The 19,540-nt window shown below is 35.1% G+C and overlaps 1 protein-coding gene across 1 annotated transcript in view; it reads left to right on the plus strand.

Moving 5' to 3' along the window:
• The window catches only part of LOC106663834 (fibrillin-2-like), a 91,384-nt gene that overhangs the window by 60,661 nt on the left and 11,183 nt on the right, over positions 1-19,540 (plus strand). The window contains exons 6-21 of the mRNA XM_014388932.2: positions 1,763-1,957; positions 2,031-2,282; positions 5,630-5,785; positions 9,331-9,546; positions 9,648-9,767; positions 9,994-10,116; positions 10,179-10,430; positions 10,521-10,646; positions 10,702-10,917; positions 14,254-14,453; positions 14,514-14,694; positions 14,758-14,927; positions 17,098-17,233; positions 17,303-17,508; positions 17,566-17,716; positions 17,780-17,905. Of these exons, the coding sequence (XP_014244418.1) occupies positions 1,763-1,957; positions 2,031-2,282; positions 5,630-5,785; positions 9,331-9,546; positions 9,648-9,767; positions 9,994-10,116; positions 10,179-10,430; positions 10,521-10,646; positions 10,702-10,917; positions 14,254-14,453; positions 14,514-14,694; positions 14,758-14,927; positions 17,098-17,233; positions 17,303-17,508; positions 17,566-17,716; positions 17,780-17,905 (2,826 nt within the window). The remainder of the gene's footprint in view (positions 1-1,762; positions 1,958-2,030; positions 2,283-5,629; positions 5,786-9,330; positions 9,547-9,647; positions 9,768-9,993; positions 10,117-10,178; positions 10,431-10,520; positions 10,647-10,701; positions 10,918-14,253; positions 14,454-14,513; positions 14,695-14,757; positions 14,928-17,097; positions 17,234-17,302; positions 17,509-17,565; positions 17,717-17,779; positions 17,906-19,540) is intronic.

The following is a 19,540-nucleotide window of genomic DNA, read 5'->3' on the forward strand; positions in this document are numbered from 1 at the left end:
ACACATAACAGTTATTGTTCAATATTGATTCAGTCTTTTCAGTATTTGAGAGACCTGTGTGAATAATGATTTAAATATTATCACAAGGTCACAAGGATCCAACATCATTTCAATCACTGCATTTAAACTCAATTCAGAAATTTACTAGCCTTGACACTGAAAGGACCGGTTGCCCAAAAAGCTTTCGGTATTAAAATAGATCAACTTTTATCTCTTCGGGATGAATCGTTTGTTGTATCGAAAACCAGTTTTTTTGGAGATTGACTCATCGACGTATGGCCTGCTGGGGGGATAAATCATTACGGATGCTTCTGCTGTTCTTCGACCCTACTCTGAAACCGCAAAAGTTTATTTTAACGTTAAATTCTGGGATGATTAAAAAATCAGGATTCAACAAGAACTCGTTTCATATTTTACTTCGACGAAAATGTTTTTTATTTATTTATTTTAACCCTTTTATTGTGAACAGTTTATTATAAAACACTTTAAAACTTAACTGTTTTAAAACACGGTCTTGATCGGCAAATCTATGGTGCAACCTGATCATTTATATTTTTCATTTATAAAGGAAATTTGTAACTTTCGTTGGAGTAAGTGGTACAATTTCTCAATCGAAAATGTTGTTGCCCAATTTAGTGCCCTGAGGAAGGCAAAATATATACACTGAAAACATGGACAACTTACAACTGGTCCTTTCATTTGACTACAAGTTGATTTACGTCCAAACCTGAAAATTGTTGGTCTATACGTCAGGATGAAGGGATAAGTCTGTGTTTCTTTAACCGCCATTCGAATGCAAGTGTTTTCAGCAAAGTTTTATGTGTAATAGAAAATAGACTTTTTTATTTTCTGGAAGTGGCGAGGATAATGATGAACTCAATAATCTATTTTCCTTTCTGTTCTTTTTATTAAAAAAGAAAAACAGGTGTTGAGTTCAATATTATCCTCGCCACGTCCAGGAAGAAAAAAAGGAAAAACAACTAAAAAAACTAAAGAAGCATACTTTTTCAAATTCTTGAAATATTAAGTTTCTGTATATATACAATGATTTAATTTATTTTTAATCTTTATTATACAGATGTTTAGAAAATGGTAACAAGACTGAACAATTTTAGTAAGTCAGTTAAAAATTGCCCAACTTTTTTGTTGCCATGTCAAAAAATTATCAAAATGAACAAAAAATATTTGCACTGTAAAGGGATCCAAACTAATAGGAATGTTTCAGGCGTTACACTTCCTGAATGTCTTGAATGAGGCGTATTTCTATATTTTTCTTTAAAGGTAGCATTTACATTTATTTAAATTTGTGTTGTGGCAAATGTATTCATCTTTATAACTTAGGATATTTTAATCGAAGTATAACAATCAGAAATAGAATTTTTCTCTTTTTCTATATGAAGTGTGTGACTAACCAAATTTTGGTGCACACTCGTGTCTTAAAAGTAGAAGTTTGTTCGTCGGGATTATCAAAGGACGACTGTTTCTTGAGGGGATAATTATTGATGCTTGCTGTACATAATGTTAAAGCAAGATTCCGAAGCTTTCGTTGGGAAAGAACTGCGTTAATTAATATTGATTAAGGCCCGATTTTACAAGACTTACAGTTCTGTTTCAATGTTGTTGTTTTTTTAACGGACGGCCGATGCATAGCTAATCAATTTTGAAAATAATCACCATGAGCCTTCCCATATTTTGAACTGCACCCGCTTATTAACGTTTCCGCCCTATCAGGCGAAAAAAAATCTGTTAATTTTAATGTCAGACTACAGGACTGGCCCTTGCTACACGAAGGTCGTCAACGGAATGTGCCAAGCCCAGCTACAGGGCGTCGTGTGCACGAGGAACCTCTGCTGTGCCACTGTCGGGAAGGCATGGGGACATCCTTGCGAGATGTGTCCGCACAACCTGCCCTGCGACGAAGGCTACCTCCAGAACATACACTCGGGGATGTGCGTCGGTGAGTTTTTTCAACTTAAAAAAATAATCAAGCTTCTAAAGGGATTTCTTATACCGTTCTTCTTTTTTCTCAGATATTAACGAGTGCGAGGCGATCCCCGGGCTTTGCATCGGTGGAAAATGCGTGAACACAATGGGCTCTTTCAAATGCCAGTGTCCTGTGGGTCAGGCTAGGGATGAAGAGACGAACATGTGCAGGGATGTGAACGAGTGCAAATCTGGACAGGCTTTGTGTGAAAATGGAAGATGCGTCAACACAGACGGCAGTTACTATTGTCTCTGTAATCCCGGTTTTATTGCAAACCGTGATAACACAGGATGCATTGGTACGTATTGAATATTTTCCTAAACATACCATTATAGACTCATTTATCTATGAGTTTTTTCATAAAGACAAAACATGAGCAAACTTTAAAGGCATTTATGTTTTATTGACAAATGACAATAATGATAAAACTTTTTTCTAAATATGTATTTATATTTCCAACGACATTGTTTTCACCGATATCAAAATAATTTATAAGAATGTAAATAGAAATTTCAACAGTTCAGAAAAGTTCAAGAAGTTCGCGATCGTGCAAACAAAAATGGCTATAGACGTGGGATCAGAGATTTTAAGAAACCCTATTTGAGTGATATGTACATACTAGGTTGAAAAATATTAGACACGTGCCTCAGAGATTCTTTAAATGATCCCTAGAAACCATAAAAAAAAAATTTTATTGAATGTATTTTTTGGCCTTTGATGTGTGTGTATTATATATCAGAAGATTTGCATTTTAACGAACAACAAATATGCAAGAGTGGATGCAATGAGAATAGATTCATCAACACTTGTAAAAACCAAAAGGCACTAGTAAAATAAGCAAAAAAAAAGTTTCTGATAAAACAATTTGGACTCGTTTACGAATTTTTATTGCAATAAAACTCTCGGATTCTCTTCGGCTATTTTTTGTTTTCTCACTGTTGTCCGGTGGTCCACTTAGAATTAGCATAACTCCACTGGACTTTACCCACATTCCACGTGATTACAACTGATAAAAGTCAGAATATTTTTTTCAGGCTGTCAGAAAAAGTTTAGATTTGTTGATATTATAAATGCGAAAAATAAGGATGAAATTAACAAAAAACAATAATACAAAGAGTTTATTTGTTACCTCAGGATCTGATTGATTTACGTAGGACAAGTTCATGTTTATACGTATATTTTAGAAACTTTTAAACCATTTCAACTAAAATTTTATTATTGATGGAGACGGTGCAAAGTTATCAATAATTTTGTGATTTTCGAAATTATTTGCAGCCATTTGGAAGGCAAAAATTTGAGAAAAAATTATTTTTTGATTTAAAAAAAAATTGTATTCAGGAGTTTTCTGGGGGGGGGGGCAAAAAACGAATATCAACTTTGTTTTTGCCTAAAAATATACATATTTCAACTTACATTGACGAAGTTACCGTTACTTAGCAAAGTAGTTTATTTTATTTTTATCTTAGGTAAAAAAAAATCGAATGGTATAAAGCCTGAAATACATGCACAACGAAGTTCAAAAATACATTTAACAAGTACATTACTTGAACTACATAAAATATTTTTTCCTGGCTCCTAAGGCATTAGCATGAATCAATCCCACGTCTCTAGCACCTTGGCCACATACGTTTGACTTCTTACATCCTCCAACAACGCTATGATTCTAACCGAACCTATATCACTTAAAGCCATTGCTCAAACAAATTTGAAACTTAAAGATGGTGCAAGTTAAAAAAACCAAATCACCGGAACGTTGAAAAGATGCTTTACAGAAAAACCAACAATAAAGAGATTGACGATTGAACGATTTATTTACAAAATACAACTGTAATCGAGTGCGAGATGTTATCTGTGTTTTATTTACCTCTAATACTTTAAAATGAACCAAATGTTAGTAATAAGTAGGACAATAATTAAAGGATTATCTAAGAGATAATTAAAAATATTAAGGCCACTTTTCCTCTCAGTGTATATTTAATTTTTTTGAGTTTTATTATTGTTTAAAACCTTGTGGAAGAGGCAACGGAATTAGTGACTGTTTTAGCCTCGTAAGGAATAACTTTTTCTGAAATATTATTTATTCTGATTATTAATGAAAAGTTCCATTCACGTCAAACCACAATTTTTTAACCTTTGAATTCAAAATAAGCCCTTCAGCATTATTAAATGATCTTTAATAACTGGCATTATCTTGGTGAAACAGTACCATTCCTCTTGACCAGTACAGAGCATTTAAGCTTCATTTATTGGTCCAAGTATTAACTCATCACAATAGAATTTATTAGTGAAAGCTGTACTTAGTCGTAAAAGTTCAAATATTGCAAATATTGTCTATCTAGTTACAAAAATATCAATCGTTGTCAATTCGCGCGTGTTTTTAACGACCGGTGTTAGAACTTCTATGTAAAGTCAAGATTTTTCTTTCTTTCTTGACCATCTTTTTGCTCCCTAGGTATTAAAGAATGGAAAATTGTACATAGAAAGGCAAATCGACAACTAATATTCAAGTTAAGCTTCAGTCATGTTGAACCGAATGAAAATACTGAATAGTCAAATGAGAAATGTACAAATAGGACATAAAAGTTTGTATATTCCAAATATTGCTCATCTAGATTCCGAATAATATCTACTTTTGCCAATTTGGTATTTGCAACAACTGGTGCTAGCTCTTCAGAAAGTCAAAAATTTTCGTTCTTTCTTGATTCACTTTTCGTCCCACTTCTACTGAACCACATTAGTAGAGAAATTGACTACTGATCCAGAAATATCAGTTATGTAGAACCCAAGCAAAACACTGAGTAGGCGAATGAGAAATATTAAAGATAAGACATAAAACTTCATGTACTGCATATATTGTTCATCCAGATACTACAAATATCCATTTATGCCGATTTGCATGCATTTGTAACAACTGCTGCTGGCTCTACAGAAAGTCAAGATTTGTCATTATTTCTTTTACGTGTTTCGCTTTTTCATAATAAACGGCAGAACATTTCAATGACAAATCTAGGCAGATCGACAACATAACCTCAAGTTTCAATCATGGAATCCAAACAAAAGGTGAACTGAATTTCTGCCCATAACGATTTCGCCCTTTAATCGTCGTCAAAGTCAAAAGTCCATTTTTATTTAATGAATAATGAAAATTTATATAAATCATACAAACCACATTGGAACGTGACATCCATTAAATTTTAAAGTATCAAAAGCAAACATTTTCGCAAAGTTACATTGCCCATTTTTGAAAATTTTATCGAAAACTACAGCGTATTGCCCTTTTAGTGGTGATTCAATCAATATTATTATACGATGAATAAATGACCTGCATTCATTTTTTATTTTAAAAAAATCATTGTTTTTCGACAAGTTTTCGCAAATTTAAACAGACCACGGTATAAAGATTTTCTTATATAAAATATAACTTAGCATACATATATATTTTTTCAATATACAATGATATATTATTTGTTGGTTGATCTTTAATCATCCTGGTCAGTATGCCTTGCTGGTTTTAGCTGTTCTATTAATGGTAATGGCGAAATGCGTATAACAAGCAAAACCGGCGGGAATAGACAGGCCAGGATAATTCAGAGATTATAATGATAAGGGTTCATCACTTCTCATGTCTATACAATTTTTTTTAAGACGCTAGACAAGACTATTGCTACACGACGGTGAGCAGGAGCGGTGTCTGCCAGCAAAAGTTGTCGATGCGATTGTCAAAGCGAGACTGCTGTTGCGGCATGAACATGGGCCAGGCGTGGGGACACAACTGCGACCTCTGTCCGATTCAAGGAGAAAGTAAGTATACATAATTTATTACCCTATTGATAATAATAGGAATTTAATTGAATATCGATAAATTAGGCCTATTCATTGGATCTTTCGCTCTTTGTATTATTCATTAGCCGAACGACATCTGATTAGCCGCTTTTGCATTTCAGGCCCTTGTGGGGCCGGCATGAATACAATTCCGGCATTTTTAAAGGGTTTTACGCAAGAAACATGAAACACGTCTTTCAGGTACAGCCGGGCTCTTTTAATGATTCGACATGTCAGATACGTATCATTATACACAAATGATTGTTCTCTCCTTTGAGAATTGATGGAAAAGTAGAAGGTACGATGATGAAGAAACTCATTTGAAAAATTGTGAGTTTCACGAAGCTAACTAGCATAATTATAACTGTTAAAATTAAAAAATAAACGTCATTTTTTTAAATACTATTTCCAACAATAACTAACTACTTGACGATTTTTAACTTACATAAAACACACTTTTTTTTTACACATTATTACTGTTATAATATACTAGCAACACAAAACTTGTTTATTATTTTTTTCTTTTTTAAATTAAGGTTGACAACTTCATATTATTTGAAAAACTTAAATTTGAGTACAAAATATTTTTAAATAAAAAATCGCCTTTATAACATTAAAATTAGCCAATGTTTAACAAGGTTATTATCTTAACAAGGCTTAAGACATATGACTATCTTCCGGTGGGCGGCCGTCAACAACAGGGTCCCCAATGCAATGAGCCGGTGACATTCGGTCACTTACTATGGGGGGAGGGTTGCTTAAAAATCCATAAGAGAACGGTGTGCCCTGCATTGGAGTGCTTGTATATATGCATATAACCTATAATTATTTACTCTGTCTCTTTACATATTTCATTTCTTGTAATTATGGATGTATGTATTTATTAGCGAGAATATTGGTTAAATGAATTTTAATGAAAACAGGCCTCTCGTCGAAGTATCCAAATACTGCCTGTTACCTGTGTTTTAATTATTAGTATGGTATAAATGAGGAATGACCAATTGCGGAATATTGAGAACTCCGATGGCCCCCTATCTTTTCACTTGTAAATAGTTTAGTATGTATGTTTAGTGTGAAAGGTTGTCAAATAACTAAACCTACAATAATTCAATCTGCCTCTTTACATATTTCATTTCTTGTAATTCTGGTTGTATGTATTTATCTGCGAGAATGATGATGGCTGTATGGGTACGCATGTTGTTTTAAACTATAGGTTGGTTATCATCAGCTACAGCTCGTCATGTAGTATGCTTGATTTTTCTATAAATGGTATATTTATACAAAAATTTATGAACTAATTTGTTCCATAGCACGTTAAATTTTTTACATTTTTATCAAGGATAATAATCGAAATGAAACGTTTTCAATTGAAATAAAACGGGTTGGATATGGAAACGGTTGCTTGCGACTTGGAAAGGTCTACATTTGACTAGAAATGTGTGGTGATAGTGACTGTTAATCGATAATTATGCAGAAATCGTGAGATGCGGTCTGGTGTGATATAGGTTTCAGAAAAACATTTTGTTTATCGTGCCACGTTTCGATCTTTATTGACATCATCTTCAGGGCTCAGTGTTTGTCTTCTGTGCAATTGTGCCATTCTTGCGTGTCGGGGCACTCTCAACACGAATGGCGCAATTACTCAGAAGACAAACACTGAGTCCTGAAGATGATCTCAATAAAGATCGAAACGTGGCACGATAAACAAAATGTTTTTCTGAAACCTATATCACACCAGACCGCATCTCACGATTTCTGAATAGTTGCACTTGACTTGGAAAGGTTCAAATAGACTGCTATATAATGCTACATAAAAATGCTGTGTGATCATATGATAGTCTAATGTAATTTCAATGGAAAATTTTCTTAAATGAAATCCTAATTAAAAAAAAAACATTTATAACAAAAGATAGCAGAAAGTACGACTCGCCGAGTTCTCGCGGTTTTAGATACAAATCAAATTAAATCTATATATTTATAAATTTTTTATAAAGTTAATAAAGTATTAACAATGTCATTAATAATTTGTAGTTTTTCAAAGATATCACTCATTTCGAGATGCTGTATCCTTTGTTTTTGTTCTCATGTCTTGTGTCAGCCTAAATAAACGGCAAAGCCTTTTCGTCTTCTCGATTTTTCGTTCCAACCCCATTTGGCAACGCTCCTAATTCGGACGGGCCGTCATTTTGTCCGAAAACGTTAGACACGTACAAACCAAATTACACAGCTGGAATGTTAAACAAATTCAACTTCCACCATGGAGGAAACTATGACGAGTGCATATTTGTCATAGCTCGAGCCGGAAAGGGCTCGGCCGTTTCATTTCAAACGCAGAAACCTCAAACCAGTATAAAAATAAAACGGGCCTCGCGTCAACCTTTCCAGACCAGCAATTAACTTTTCACCTGTGGGAAAACGTTTTGAGGGTATTTGCCAAAAATTCTAACTTGTTGCTATGAACAGTGATCTTACGCGGGACGGGAGACGCGTCTTGAAGCCCAATTTGAAAAATTAAAAACCAAGATACGATTTGTTTCAAGCGTTTTCTCGCCAAATGTTGCATAAGAGAATGTGTAAATAATGTGGTTTAATTTAAAAAAATATAAAATTGTAAAATCCGTCAATTTGGAACACCGATTGCTAATCCTTCCCGTTGAAAAGGAATAAAATCTCTTTCATATTTATAGCCTCATAAAGTATAAATAGGCAATAATAAAAATAAATAAATTAGGAAATAAAGACAAAAAGATGAGGCCATGACCACACTCTGTGAGTTTTTACTTATTTTTATGGTCTCTCGTCAGTATTTTTCAACCTGCAGCCATGTCAGCTTCTGTACTGACTGAGTATGTTACTCTGCTTTTATAACAAATTTAAATCGATATCCTAAAATGCTATGTATGTATGTATATATATATGTATAATATGTATTGTATGTTTTATATATATTCTATAATTGATAACTTGAGGAACTTGACAACACGCAGAAGGCCGGGCATGGCCTCATCTGTTGTCTTTATGTCCTAATTTTTTATTTATTATTTCCTTATTATATACATACATCACCACAAATGTATAAGTCTAGTTACATTCACTCCCCAGAGAACTTGATATCATTTGGAGCGGAGTTCAACCCAATCCATTCTCGCTACTAACTTACTTTTATTCTTCGACATCACACATTCACCTAGAATGCTCGATATTCTTCGGGGCAGAGTTAAACAACCTCTTTCTTTCCCGCTAATAAATTACATTCCTATAATAAATAAGCATAAACACTACACAAAGCCTCATAAACATTATACACTCTAACCATCCTTATTTATACATTTAAAAATCTCTAGAGCCCTGAATTACAGGAACAGGTCTGACAATATGTCAAAATATTGCCTGCATATGTTAAGCCCTCTACAATTAAAAAGATCCTCGCTTGTTTGTCGACTACTGAAGTTCTCTCCTAGATTAATCGGATTTGTCTAACTTCTTATATTATTTTTAAACGTTATCCTTGGCTTTTCTTTCAGGTAAGTATAAGGCGCTTTGCGGAGGCGGAGGCAACGGGAGCGGCCACGGTAATGGTGGAAACGGAGGCGGCTACGGAGGTGGAGGTCTCGTTCTTGTTGACGAGTGCGGACTTAGGCCCGACATCTGCGGAGGTGGAAGCTGCCAGGACACGCCCGAGGCTTACACGTGCACCTGTTACCCGGGCTACAGGAAGGGCCAGTCACAAGTGTGTGAAGGCTAGTTACATAATAGAACAATTTTTGTCCTTTAATAACAAAAATCCTTTTAATTGTGGCCGAGATATCGCCGTGAGATAAACCGTTAATTCTATTTTTAGACGTCGACGAATGCCAGTTGGGCTACTGTTACGGCGGCCGGTGCTTTAATTCCCCCGGAAGCTTTGAATGCACGTGCCCCCCCGGTTTCGACGTGTCATCAGATGGCAAACGATGCATTGGTGAGACTAAAAAAAAATAATTTAACACAAACTTATATTTTGAGCAAAATTCCAATTTTTTGAAGGAATAACACTTTTATATAGATATATTTAGTTTAAAAGACTGTATAATATAAAACTATGTCTTCTACGATCAAGCCAATATTATACCCACATCTAATGCATTTAATTACAATAATTTTAAAATATATCACTTATAACTTTGTGCTAATCAACTTTTGCTCAGATCACGACGAATGTACTCAAAATGGAATGTGCGCTAATGGCTTTTGTATCAACATGGACGGGTCTTTTAAGTGTCAGTGCAAGGACGGGTTCGTCTTATCTGCCACCGGGCATTCTTGCATAGGTAATGTCCTTATTATAAACGTTTTACTTCCTTTAACTACTTCGACGTGACTACATTTTCAGATACGGACGAGTGTCTGGAGAACCCGAGAATATGCCTCAACGGCCGGTGCGAGAACACCCCAGGTTCTTACCGGTGCATATGCCAGTCAGGATTCACCCTGTCAGCAGACGGCAGTTTCTGCATGGACACCGATGAGTGCTCCAAATCGAATCGGATGTGCGACAACGGGAAATGCATCAACATGGAAGGCACATACAAGTGCCTGTGCGATTCGGGCTTCAAAGCTTCACCCAGTCAAACAAGCTGCGTGGGTAAGTGTACAATGGAGATTCTCAATTCGCCTAAACCTACTTGAGTTATTTTAACAAATATACGAATAACACAGACTTCACTGTGGCCAGATATCGACGAATGCCAAAGCCCGAATCCGCCGTGCGGTAACGGGAGGTGCCGGAACACGATCGGGAGCTTCTACTGTGAGTGCAACTACGGCTTCAACCTGGGACCCGACGGGCGGACATGCGTCGGTAAGACTGCGGCTGGTTGAGCGGGAAATTTGTGGTTTAATTGTCGGAATTTCAGACACAAGGAGGGATTTATGCTACGCAACAGTCCAAGAAGGTAAGTGCGCTAATCCATCGACGACGCCCGTCTCCAAATCGAGTTGCTGCTGCTGCGTGACCTTCCCGAATCAGCCGATGGCCTGGGGATCTTCTTGCCAAATTTGTCCTCAACCGAACACGGAAGAATTCAGGACCCTTTGCCCCCACGGGCCTGGAATGACAAACGCGGGAATAGGTTTGTGAAAATTATCTTTCAAAATGAAACAATTTATGTTTTGTGTACACGCAGGACCTTTTCACTGACACAGAAGGCGTAAAGTAAAATAAACTTCTATCTCTTCATTAAAAGAATAATAAAAACATGCAAAAGTACACACCCCTCTATTTACTAAATGCAATCTACCTGGTGAGTTTGTCACCATAGACTATTCCATAAGGGAAGTCTATCTTATTCTTCAATTAAATTATCCGGAATAAATCCATTAAGAGACTACAACCACTTATAGGGGATTTAAAGGATTATTTAATTTCCACAGATCAAGCAGGTTCCCATCCAACTTGATGGATTATCGACACGATTTGAATGGGCTTAAAAATGCGCTCACTTTGAACCACATTAGCATAAAAGGGGATAAAGACAAAATATAAATCACTGCTATAACTTTTTTTACATGATTGAACAAGTTGACATACTTGTTAAACGTGATTTATTCTTGGTTTTAACATATTAAAAATTAATTCCCTTAAACGACCAAGCCCCCGATAAACTTGCTATATCTAGGTATCAAACTGTCAAAATTTATTCCCGGTAGAATATGTTTTTGTTGCTACTAAACAAGATGGATTTGACATATTATAATTTCGTGTACGACCACTTTTTGACACTTCAACAACGTGTCAAACTTTTATTCTAAGTGCTACACGCTATAAGCTGATTTGTCCCGGGATTATAGTTCTATAATGGAAGATTGTTTTTTTTCCCAAAAAAAGATATGTATTTTCATGTTTAAAGGAATTAATAAAAGAGCTGTTTTTGACCATATATTATCGTGATCACCAGGAGTTGAAGCCTTGATTAATTATAAACATGGCCTCTTTCTCACGCAGACCCACAAAAAGACTATTAAACAATTAATCATCGTAAACCTATTTATGCTACGGACGTCGGATCACCGATTTTACAGACCCTTTTTTGGTGATATTTTGTCCAAAAATCTGAGCATTTTTGAGAATGATAGCAGCCGTGAAAAAAATTAAACTAATATGAATTTTTTTTAAATGCCTTGTTCTGCCTTAGGAACTAACTTAGGAATAGGAAATAATATGAAAGATCTTATTAAATAAGATACTCATATTTTATAAAAAATTACAAAAACAAAAAGACGGTCCAGTAAATGATTTAAAAAATTGTTTTTGAAAAAAAGCAATTCGGATTGGTTTTAATCACCTCTTATAGCCATTAATAGACATTTTTGGGTTGGTTCTGCCGAGGGAACTGTTTTTCTCATATATGTACAGTGTTACAAAAATTCATAATTCTTCAAGGTTTTATCCTATTTATATTATATTTCTGCTATATTTATTCCTAACTATATTTTAACTCATTTTTAAGTGGAATGTTGTACTTTGGAGAGAAAAAAAATTACGCCCGGATAATACTGCCAAAAATCTCCATATTTTATTTACTGTGAAAATTTAGAACTTTAGAGTTTAAAGGTTTTTTTGGCTGCATTTTTTACGTAGTAGGAGTGTAGAAGAACTGGTAGTAAATATTAGAAATATTAAAAATTAAAAAGTATTACATGAAATAAGATATGTATATAAAAAATTACAAACACATATTCAGTAAAGTAAAAAAGAATTTAAAAAATGTTTATACAATTTGTTTTCAGGACCCTTTCCAGCCCGCAATACGAATATTTTTGAGATGACTTAGAATGGGTTAAATGTTTTCCTCTGATCATCGGCGTTCTATTTAAGTTGGCCACCTTTAGTCCAAATTTAACATTATTACAACCAATAAAAAGCTTTATTTTCGTTCTTAACCAGGTTTAGATTTGATGTGATTATACATGGGAAAAATAAAGATGAAATGAACCAAAACTCGTCAAATGTTTATGACATTACCTGTATTATATAAAATATATTATAAATATAAATTTCTGTAATTGTTTATAGAATCAGTGGATTCGTTTCAAAGGCAAACAGTTTGAGTATACAAATTTTAGGAAAAAATTGAATTCATGGTTTTTTGGGGGTGCAGACCATTTATGATAAGCTATCTATGGAAATATAACACAGTTAATTTTTGGAATTTTATTGTTTATTTCATTCTTATTTGTCTCATTAATAATGATATAAACACCAGAGGTTCAGAGGAATAGTCTGAAAGTACAAAAATGCAATTTTCCACCGGTTGTAATGGCTTGGGCAGTGGATAAGATGCAGAAGAGTTACAAATTTTCATATGCAACACCGTGCATCATAAAAAATGCCTCCATGCTAATTCAGCCCAAAATGGCTATTTTATTTTATACAAAATTTATAATAATTATTTATAGCTATTTTATAATTGTATAACAAAACTTATAATAATTGGTACTTAAGTAATTTAAGGATATGCTTGAAACGAATCCGAATGATTAGGGGAAAAGTATTTTGTCCTATTTTACTGGAAGCGACTTTTTCTTTGTTTATTAAATTTAATACTATCGTCCATATTACTTTCTTATTCTAAATAAAAAGAAATAAAAGCAAGTCGATTGATGTGTATAATGACAATGAAAGACAAGCACTAAAACTGCAGAAAGCTTGATGTTGTAAACATTATATAATTTAATTACAATATTTCTTTACACGTATCAAATTTTTTTTCGATTTTGTATGACTAAAAAATTTGTTGTGGAAATCAGTAGGTCCACATCTGTAGCCCTTTCTGTTTCATCCATAATCTACATAAATTGACACTTCTCCCTTATGGTAAACATTTCAGCAAACACTCTAAAAACTTTTTTTTATTTCTATGGATTTAATTTATTTACCGTAATCTGCAATGGTTCGTGTGAATCGGCGGTGTCGTTTCTAAATTGTCAATATTTTGTTTTAGAAAAAATTCTGAGGTATTATCAGGGAAAAAATTTGGATTCAGAATGTTTTTGGGGTGCAAAAACCAATATCGACTTTATAGAAATGATTTGAGGCGGGGTGAGTATGTCAATTCACTTGATGGAAAAGATAGAATTAAGCAGCTATCCGGATTTTGAGCATTAAATACTCAAATAATTTTGTAGATCATGAGTATTTAATACTGGAATTCGGGATAGCTGCTTAAAAGTCTGTGAGAACTACCTTTTTCAAGAAGCGAGTATCTTTATTTTTTGCCAAAAGAAAATCTTAACTTACATAGCTACGCTGATCGCAACTTATGTATTTCAATAGGTACAAGCTTATGCAATTTTGATTCGAGCGAGATTGGCATTGTTAATACAATATTCAATCATTAAATAATAATGATCTGAGTCCGTAGCCTCCCCTTGTAAATAAATATAAATTTATAATAGATTTTTTTCAGATATCAACGAATGTTCTCAAAATCCCAACATATGCCAGAACGGCGCTTGTGAAAACCTGATGGGTTCCCATAGGTGCATTTGCAACCCGGGTTTCGAGAGCGACGTGACCGGAAAAGCATGCGTGGACATCGACGAGTGTAAAACAGACGACAACATATGCATGGGAGGCCAATGTAGGAACACGCCGGGAAGTTTTCAAGTAAGACAGTTGTACTCATTAATTTATCCCAAAGGAATTAATGTCCGTTTCGTTTCGCAGTGTATCTGTCCATCGGGAACGCAACTCAACGTCCTGACACATGCCTGCGAAGACGTCGACGAATGCCGGGAACTCGGCTCTGACGCGTGCTACAACAGTTTTTGCATCAACACGGTCGGTTCGTTCATCTGTGAATGTGAGCCGGGTTCTATCCTTGACCACACGGGAAGGGCTTGTATCGGTTAGTTCTCTTTTTACTTCTATCCTTTGTTGACTTTTAAAATTAACCCTTAATATTCTATAGACAATAGAAAAGGAAATTGCTGGACACGTTTGGTCGGTGGAAGATGCGAAAACAGCCTTCCCCAGCTAACTTTAAAATCAGAATGCTGCTGTTCGGTTGGACTCGCCTGGGGGAGTCCTTGTGAGCCATGCCACTACAAAGACTGCGACTGTGCCAAAGGATATACAAAAGTATGCATTCCTTCCAAAATTGCTTTACAGTATTCCTATGCATAACTATATTTTCGAATAAGACATCATAAATGCTCCATGGGGAGGACTAAAATACCTTACACTCATTTTCTTTCTTTTTAACCAAATCACGAATATAAGTATGGTATGTACATGCAAGGTTGTATACGAAGTAGGGAGCTTATGCTGGTTCGAAGGATTTTTGGCTGAAGCGACTGGAATCTCTGGAGATTGGAACGCTTGGCTGAACAACACAGTTCGATTCCGAACGTCCAGATTGGTTGTAGAAATGATGAGTAGATGAGGCGTCTGTTTTGTAAGTGGAAATTTCAATTGATGGTCAAGTAGTCTTTTCAGTAGTTATATTGTGCGTTCGGTTCTACTATTTTGCGTCGGTAGGGTTCTAAGTATGTCTTTTGTCGAAGTAAGTACCAAATAGTACCATAGTGTACGCAATTGATTGCTGGGGTTGCAAAATGAATTTAAGCTCTAAAATACTTAATTATACTGACCCACCCTTTGTAATAAAGATACTCCAAACATAAACTTGCAATTATTTCTCAACCCAGTCTTGTTGGATTGATCGACTCTGATCACTCTGTTCAGGGAGGCTTCATGCTATTTTCAATGAGGATCAGACACCACCAACTTACATAATTTGGATAAGCTGCGAAAAAATTGGATGAAAAAGTAAAATACATTGTATTTTTAGTTCAAATGATAAATATTACATTCTGCACCTGAGGCCTTGAAAGGTATTTTGATTAATTTGAGGACTTTTTTTTAATTAATTAATTTAAATTAATTCTTAGACTGCTCAATCGTCAGATATTCTTAAGATATATTGTATCTTACAATTAGAGACTTAAAACTTTAAAGACTGGGTGCTTTTAATTTTTAATTATGATTCCCATAAACTTAATTTAATAGTGCGGATCTAAAGGTAATCTAACATAACTGAACATATACAAATTCCACGCTTTTAAAGTTGCTCTCCAAGGTTTTCTCAATAGTTAAATCGTGTTGATTAGGAGGTTCTGCCGGGTTAAGGAGGTCAGCCGCCTGACGGGGTTCTTGGGTGGGTCGGGTGGGCTGGGATGTGAGGATAGGTTTTAGGGAAAAATTTACTGGGGATTAGGTTTTTAACGAAAGGTATTTGGATGTCATTATGAAGGGTTGGAGACCTATGGTTCTGAAGACATTAAATTGTAAAGATTTTTTTAAATGTTGGAAGATCTTGTTCTAGATGATGTTCTCGTCTATGTGTCCTAATCACTTCAGAGATGTTGTTTAGAGTTTAGTGTATTTTTTGTCAATAAACGTGATTTTCTTGATATTAATTTCTATAGTAGCCCAAAGCGTCTGCTTAATTGCTGTCTTTTTGTTAGTATGTGTCTGTTCCAAGTTTCCCGTGAGCAATAGAAGATACAGGGAAGGGGATTAATTGAGAAGTAGGTTTTTTCGAAGGGTAAAGGTAATATCGGTGCATTTACTTTAAATTGCCTTTATTAGCCAGTTTTCTACACTCGGCTATTCGTTGGAAGTCTGCCTAGAGGTCTTTCGAAACAACTGCGGCACGCGATCAGGGGACATCTGAATCGTCACCAAAGGACGTAAGAAGGGTGGAGGGTATAGTCGGGATATCTTAGGTATAGAGAAAACAGGATTGGTCAAAACACACTCCCCTGTGGCACTCCTGCTCGCACAGGTTAGTATTCAGAGAAGTCCGATTCTTGGCAAACTCGAAAGAATCGTTCTGTTAGGTAGAAGTATTGTGTGCGAAGTTTTAATTTGTATAGGTAACTCTCATGCCACACGTAGTCAAACACTTGTGACACATCAATAAAGGCCTCATAATTTGTTTATTCATGGGATGAGATTAAGAAGAACGCAAAGCACAAGTATTGTGGAATGTTGAGAGCGAAAGCCGAACTGGTGAACTGGGAGATTTTAATGTCTGGATCAATCAAGAAAGGATCTTCTAGAATAATTTTAAGAAGAGAGGAAGTAGGAACGGACGGTTATTAATTTGAGACCAAAACTACAACAACAGACGCTTGACGATTCCGTAACCAATATAAAATGTGGATACAATTTTATCTTTGAAAATTATACAAAAATAAGAAATAACAGGAAAATACTATTTAATGGTGTTTTCAATGTTTTAAAGAGTGATGGAAAAGTATGCAAAGACATAAACGAATGCGAATTAAACGCTGGTGTCTGCAAAGGAGGAGGCACATGCGTCAATACAGACGGTTCTTTTACGTGCGTCTGTTTGCCCGGATTAACTTTAGACTCGACAGGTAATTTGACAAGAAATTTATTCAGTTATCTTCACAACATTATTATTGTTTGTTCTTTGCCATTTTTAGGGACGATGTGCATCGATATGAGGCAGGAAAGCTGTTTTACAGATTACAAGCACGGCCAGGGGGTGATCCCGATCGAAGGCGTCTACCCGAAAAGTCTCTGTTGCTGTTCCAAAATCGGAAAAGCCTGGGGTGGTTCTTCGGACGGTGACAGATGCGAGTCTTGCCCTAAACCAGGATCGCCCACATTTACAGATCTCTGTCCAAAAGTAATAATTTAAAAAAATACATATTGAAAAAGGTTGTAATCAAAAAATCAATTTTAGGGCCAAGGTTTTGTCGACAAGAAGGACATCAACGAGTGCATGCAGTTTCCAAGCATGTGCAGCAACGGAAGGTGTAAGAACACGATGGGAGGATTCAATTGCAGGTGCAACCAAGGCTACGCGTTGGACGACACGGAGACAAAATGTGTCGGTGAGTAGATTGTCGGATTCGTACCGTTCTAACGAAAGTTTATTGCAATTTACGCCGTTTCAGACATCGATGAATGCAGCATAATGCACGGCGTCTGCGGAAGCGGCACGTGTCAAAATCTGCCCGGAAGCTTCGAGTGCCAGTGCAAAGAGGGTTTCGAAAGCTCAGTCATGATGAAAGTCTGCATGGGTAGGTTTCTATGCGTAGTCTCTAAAATAAACACCATCATATTGAAATTAAATTCCGGTCCTTTTTCAAAATATTTCATTCTTGGGTGTTTGATTCTTATATAATGGTTTAGTAAGATGATAGATTTCTTCACATGAAGGATTACTGTAAAGCAAATTAAAGTTTTTGTCGAAATCTTAGAAAGAGCTATGTTTGAATGGATGAGGGTACAATGTGAATTAATCTACAATCGTTTACTTAGTTTTTAACTACATTTTTGCAATTATCATCAAGATCTGTAAGTTCACAATGCCGTTATTCAAATCATGTGGTCTACTAAATGAAAGGTGGATGAAGGCAACATGTAGGCTAAACCAAACGTAATAGGGTATCACAAATCGGACCGAGCTTTCCGTATAAGCAAACTGTTTACGTTTAAATATGAAAACACAAAACTATGCATATAGTTACTTACTAAAAACTTAGATCACACGTGTATTAATAAGATATTTTTGGCCTTCGAAGGTATAGTGGATTATATTGACCGACTCCAACATAATTTATAAAAAAGGGTTACTTCAAACCTCACCTCACATAAAACTAAAAACTAAAAAACTACCAATAAAACAAAAACTAATTAAATCTCATTTAAACGCATATATAAATATAAATTTATTCAAAATTTGTATGTTCTTTTAATTTTTGTACCGGGAGTAATTAATTTACAATTAATTTTTTGTTCCAAATAAAAATGGCAATGATTGTGGCAGGATGTCAACAAAATGTCTTAAAAAATTAGTGTAGCTAATAGATCATCTTAGAAAGGACTGAATTGGATGGTTCGATTTAAAATATTAAAAGGCAAAAATTTTTCAAGCACTTGAGTCCTGAAAGCTGACCGTAAGGGACGTATACCTATATATAATAGTTTAGTACCATCAATTATGGTTGTAATGCCGGGCTCCGACATGTTAAAGAAAATAAATCTTCTCCATACCTTCCAAAACAGTGGACTCAGCCTAGCTAAGCAAAAGTTTAAACGTATCCAACCCTAATGAGATAATTATTATATCTGATTCCACGTCCCTGTTGCTGGCCTTTAAAAACTTTTATAAGTAATCCAATAGCGCAAGACATACTATTTTTTACTAATGCGCCTATTACGAGAAAGTATGGTTTTCGATTTTTTTAGTTATCCGATATAAAGGGAAACGAGTTAGCTGACACATCTGTCAAAGTGGCAGCATACCATGAACATACATTAGCAATCAATCAGCAAAACATAGTAACATTTTTTAAATGCTACATTTTTATAAGGCAATTTCGAGTTCAGAACCGCTAGCGTGGCAAATACGAGTCGGATGCATTAACCACTCCGCAACCACGGTTCGCTTAAACGACAACTATATCAATATGATAAAACTATCCAAATTTGGAAAGGAAAAAAGAAACAAGAAAGAATAAAAGAAATAAGTCAATAAATCAAGTAAATAATCAGTCATAAATGTATGTACTAACAAGTGAAAGGTACATATTGAAATGACTAAGGATCGACCCTAAAAAAATAATATTTTAATATTTTTGACTTTTATAAGAGGTATACATACACCCACACACACCCCACCTTTTAAGACATTTCGAGATTTTTTGTCATAA

This window comes from Cimex lectularius, unplaced genomic scaffold, assembly GCF_000648675.2.
Source record: "Cimex lectularius strain Harlan isolate CLEC.00 unplaced genomic scaffold, Clec_2.1 scaffold7, whole genome shotgun sequence".
Taxonomy (NCBI): Eukaryota; Metazoa; Arthropoda; class Insecta; order Hemiptera; family Cimicidae; genus Cimex; species Cimex lectularius.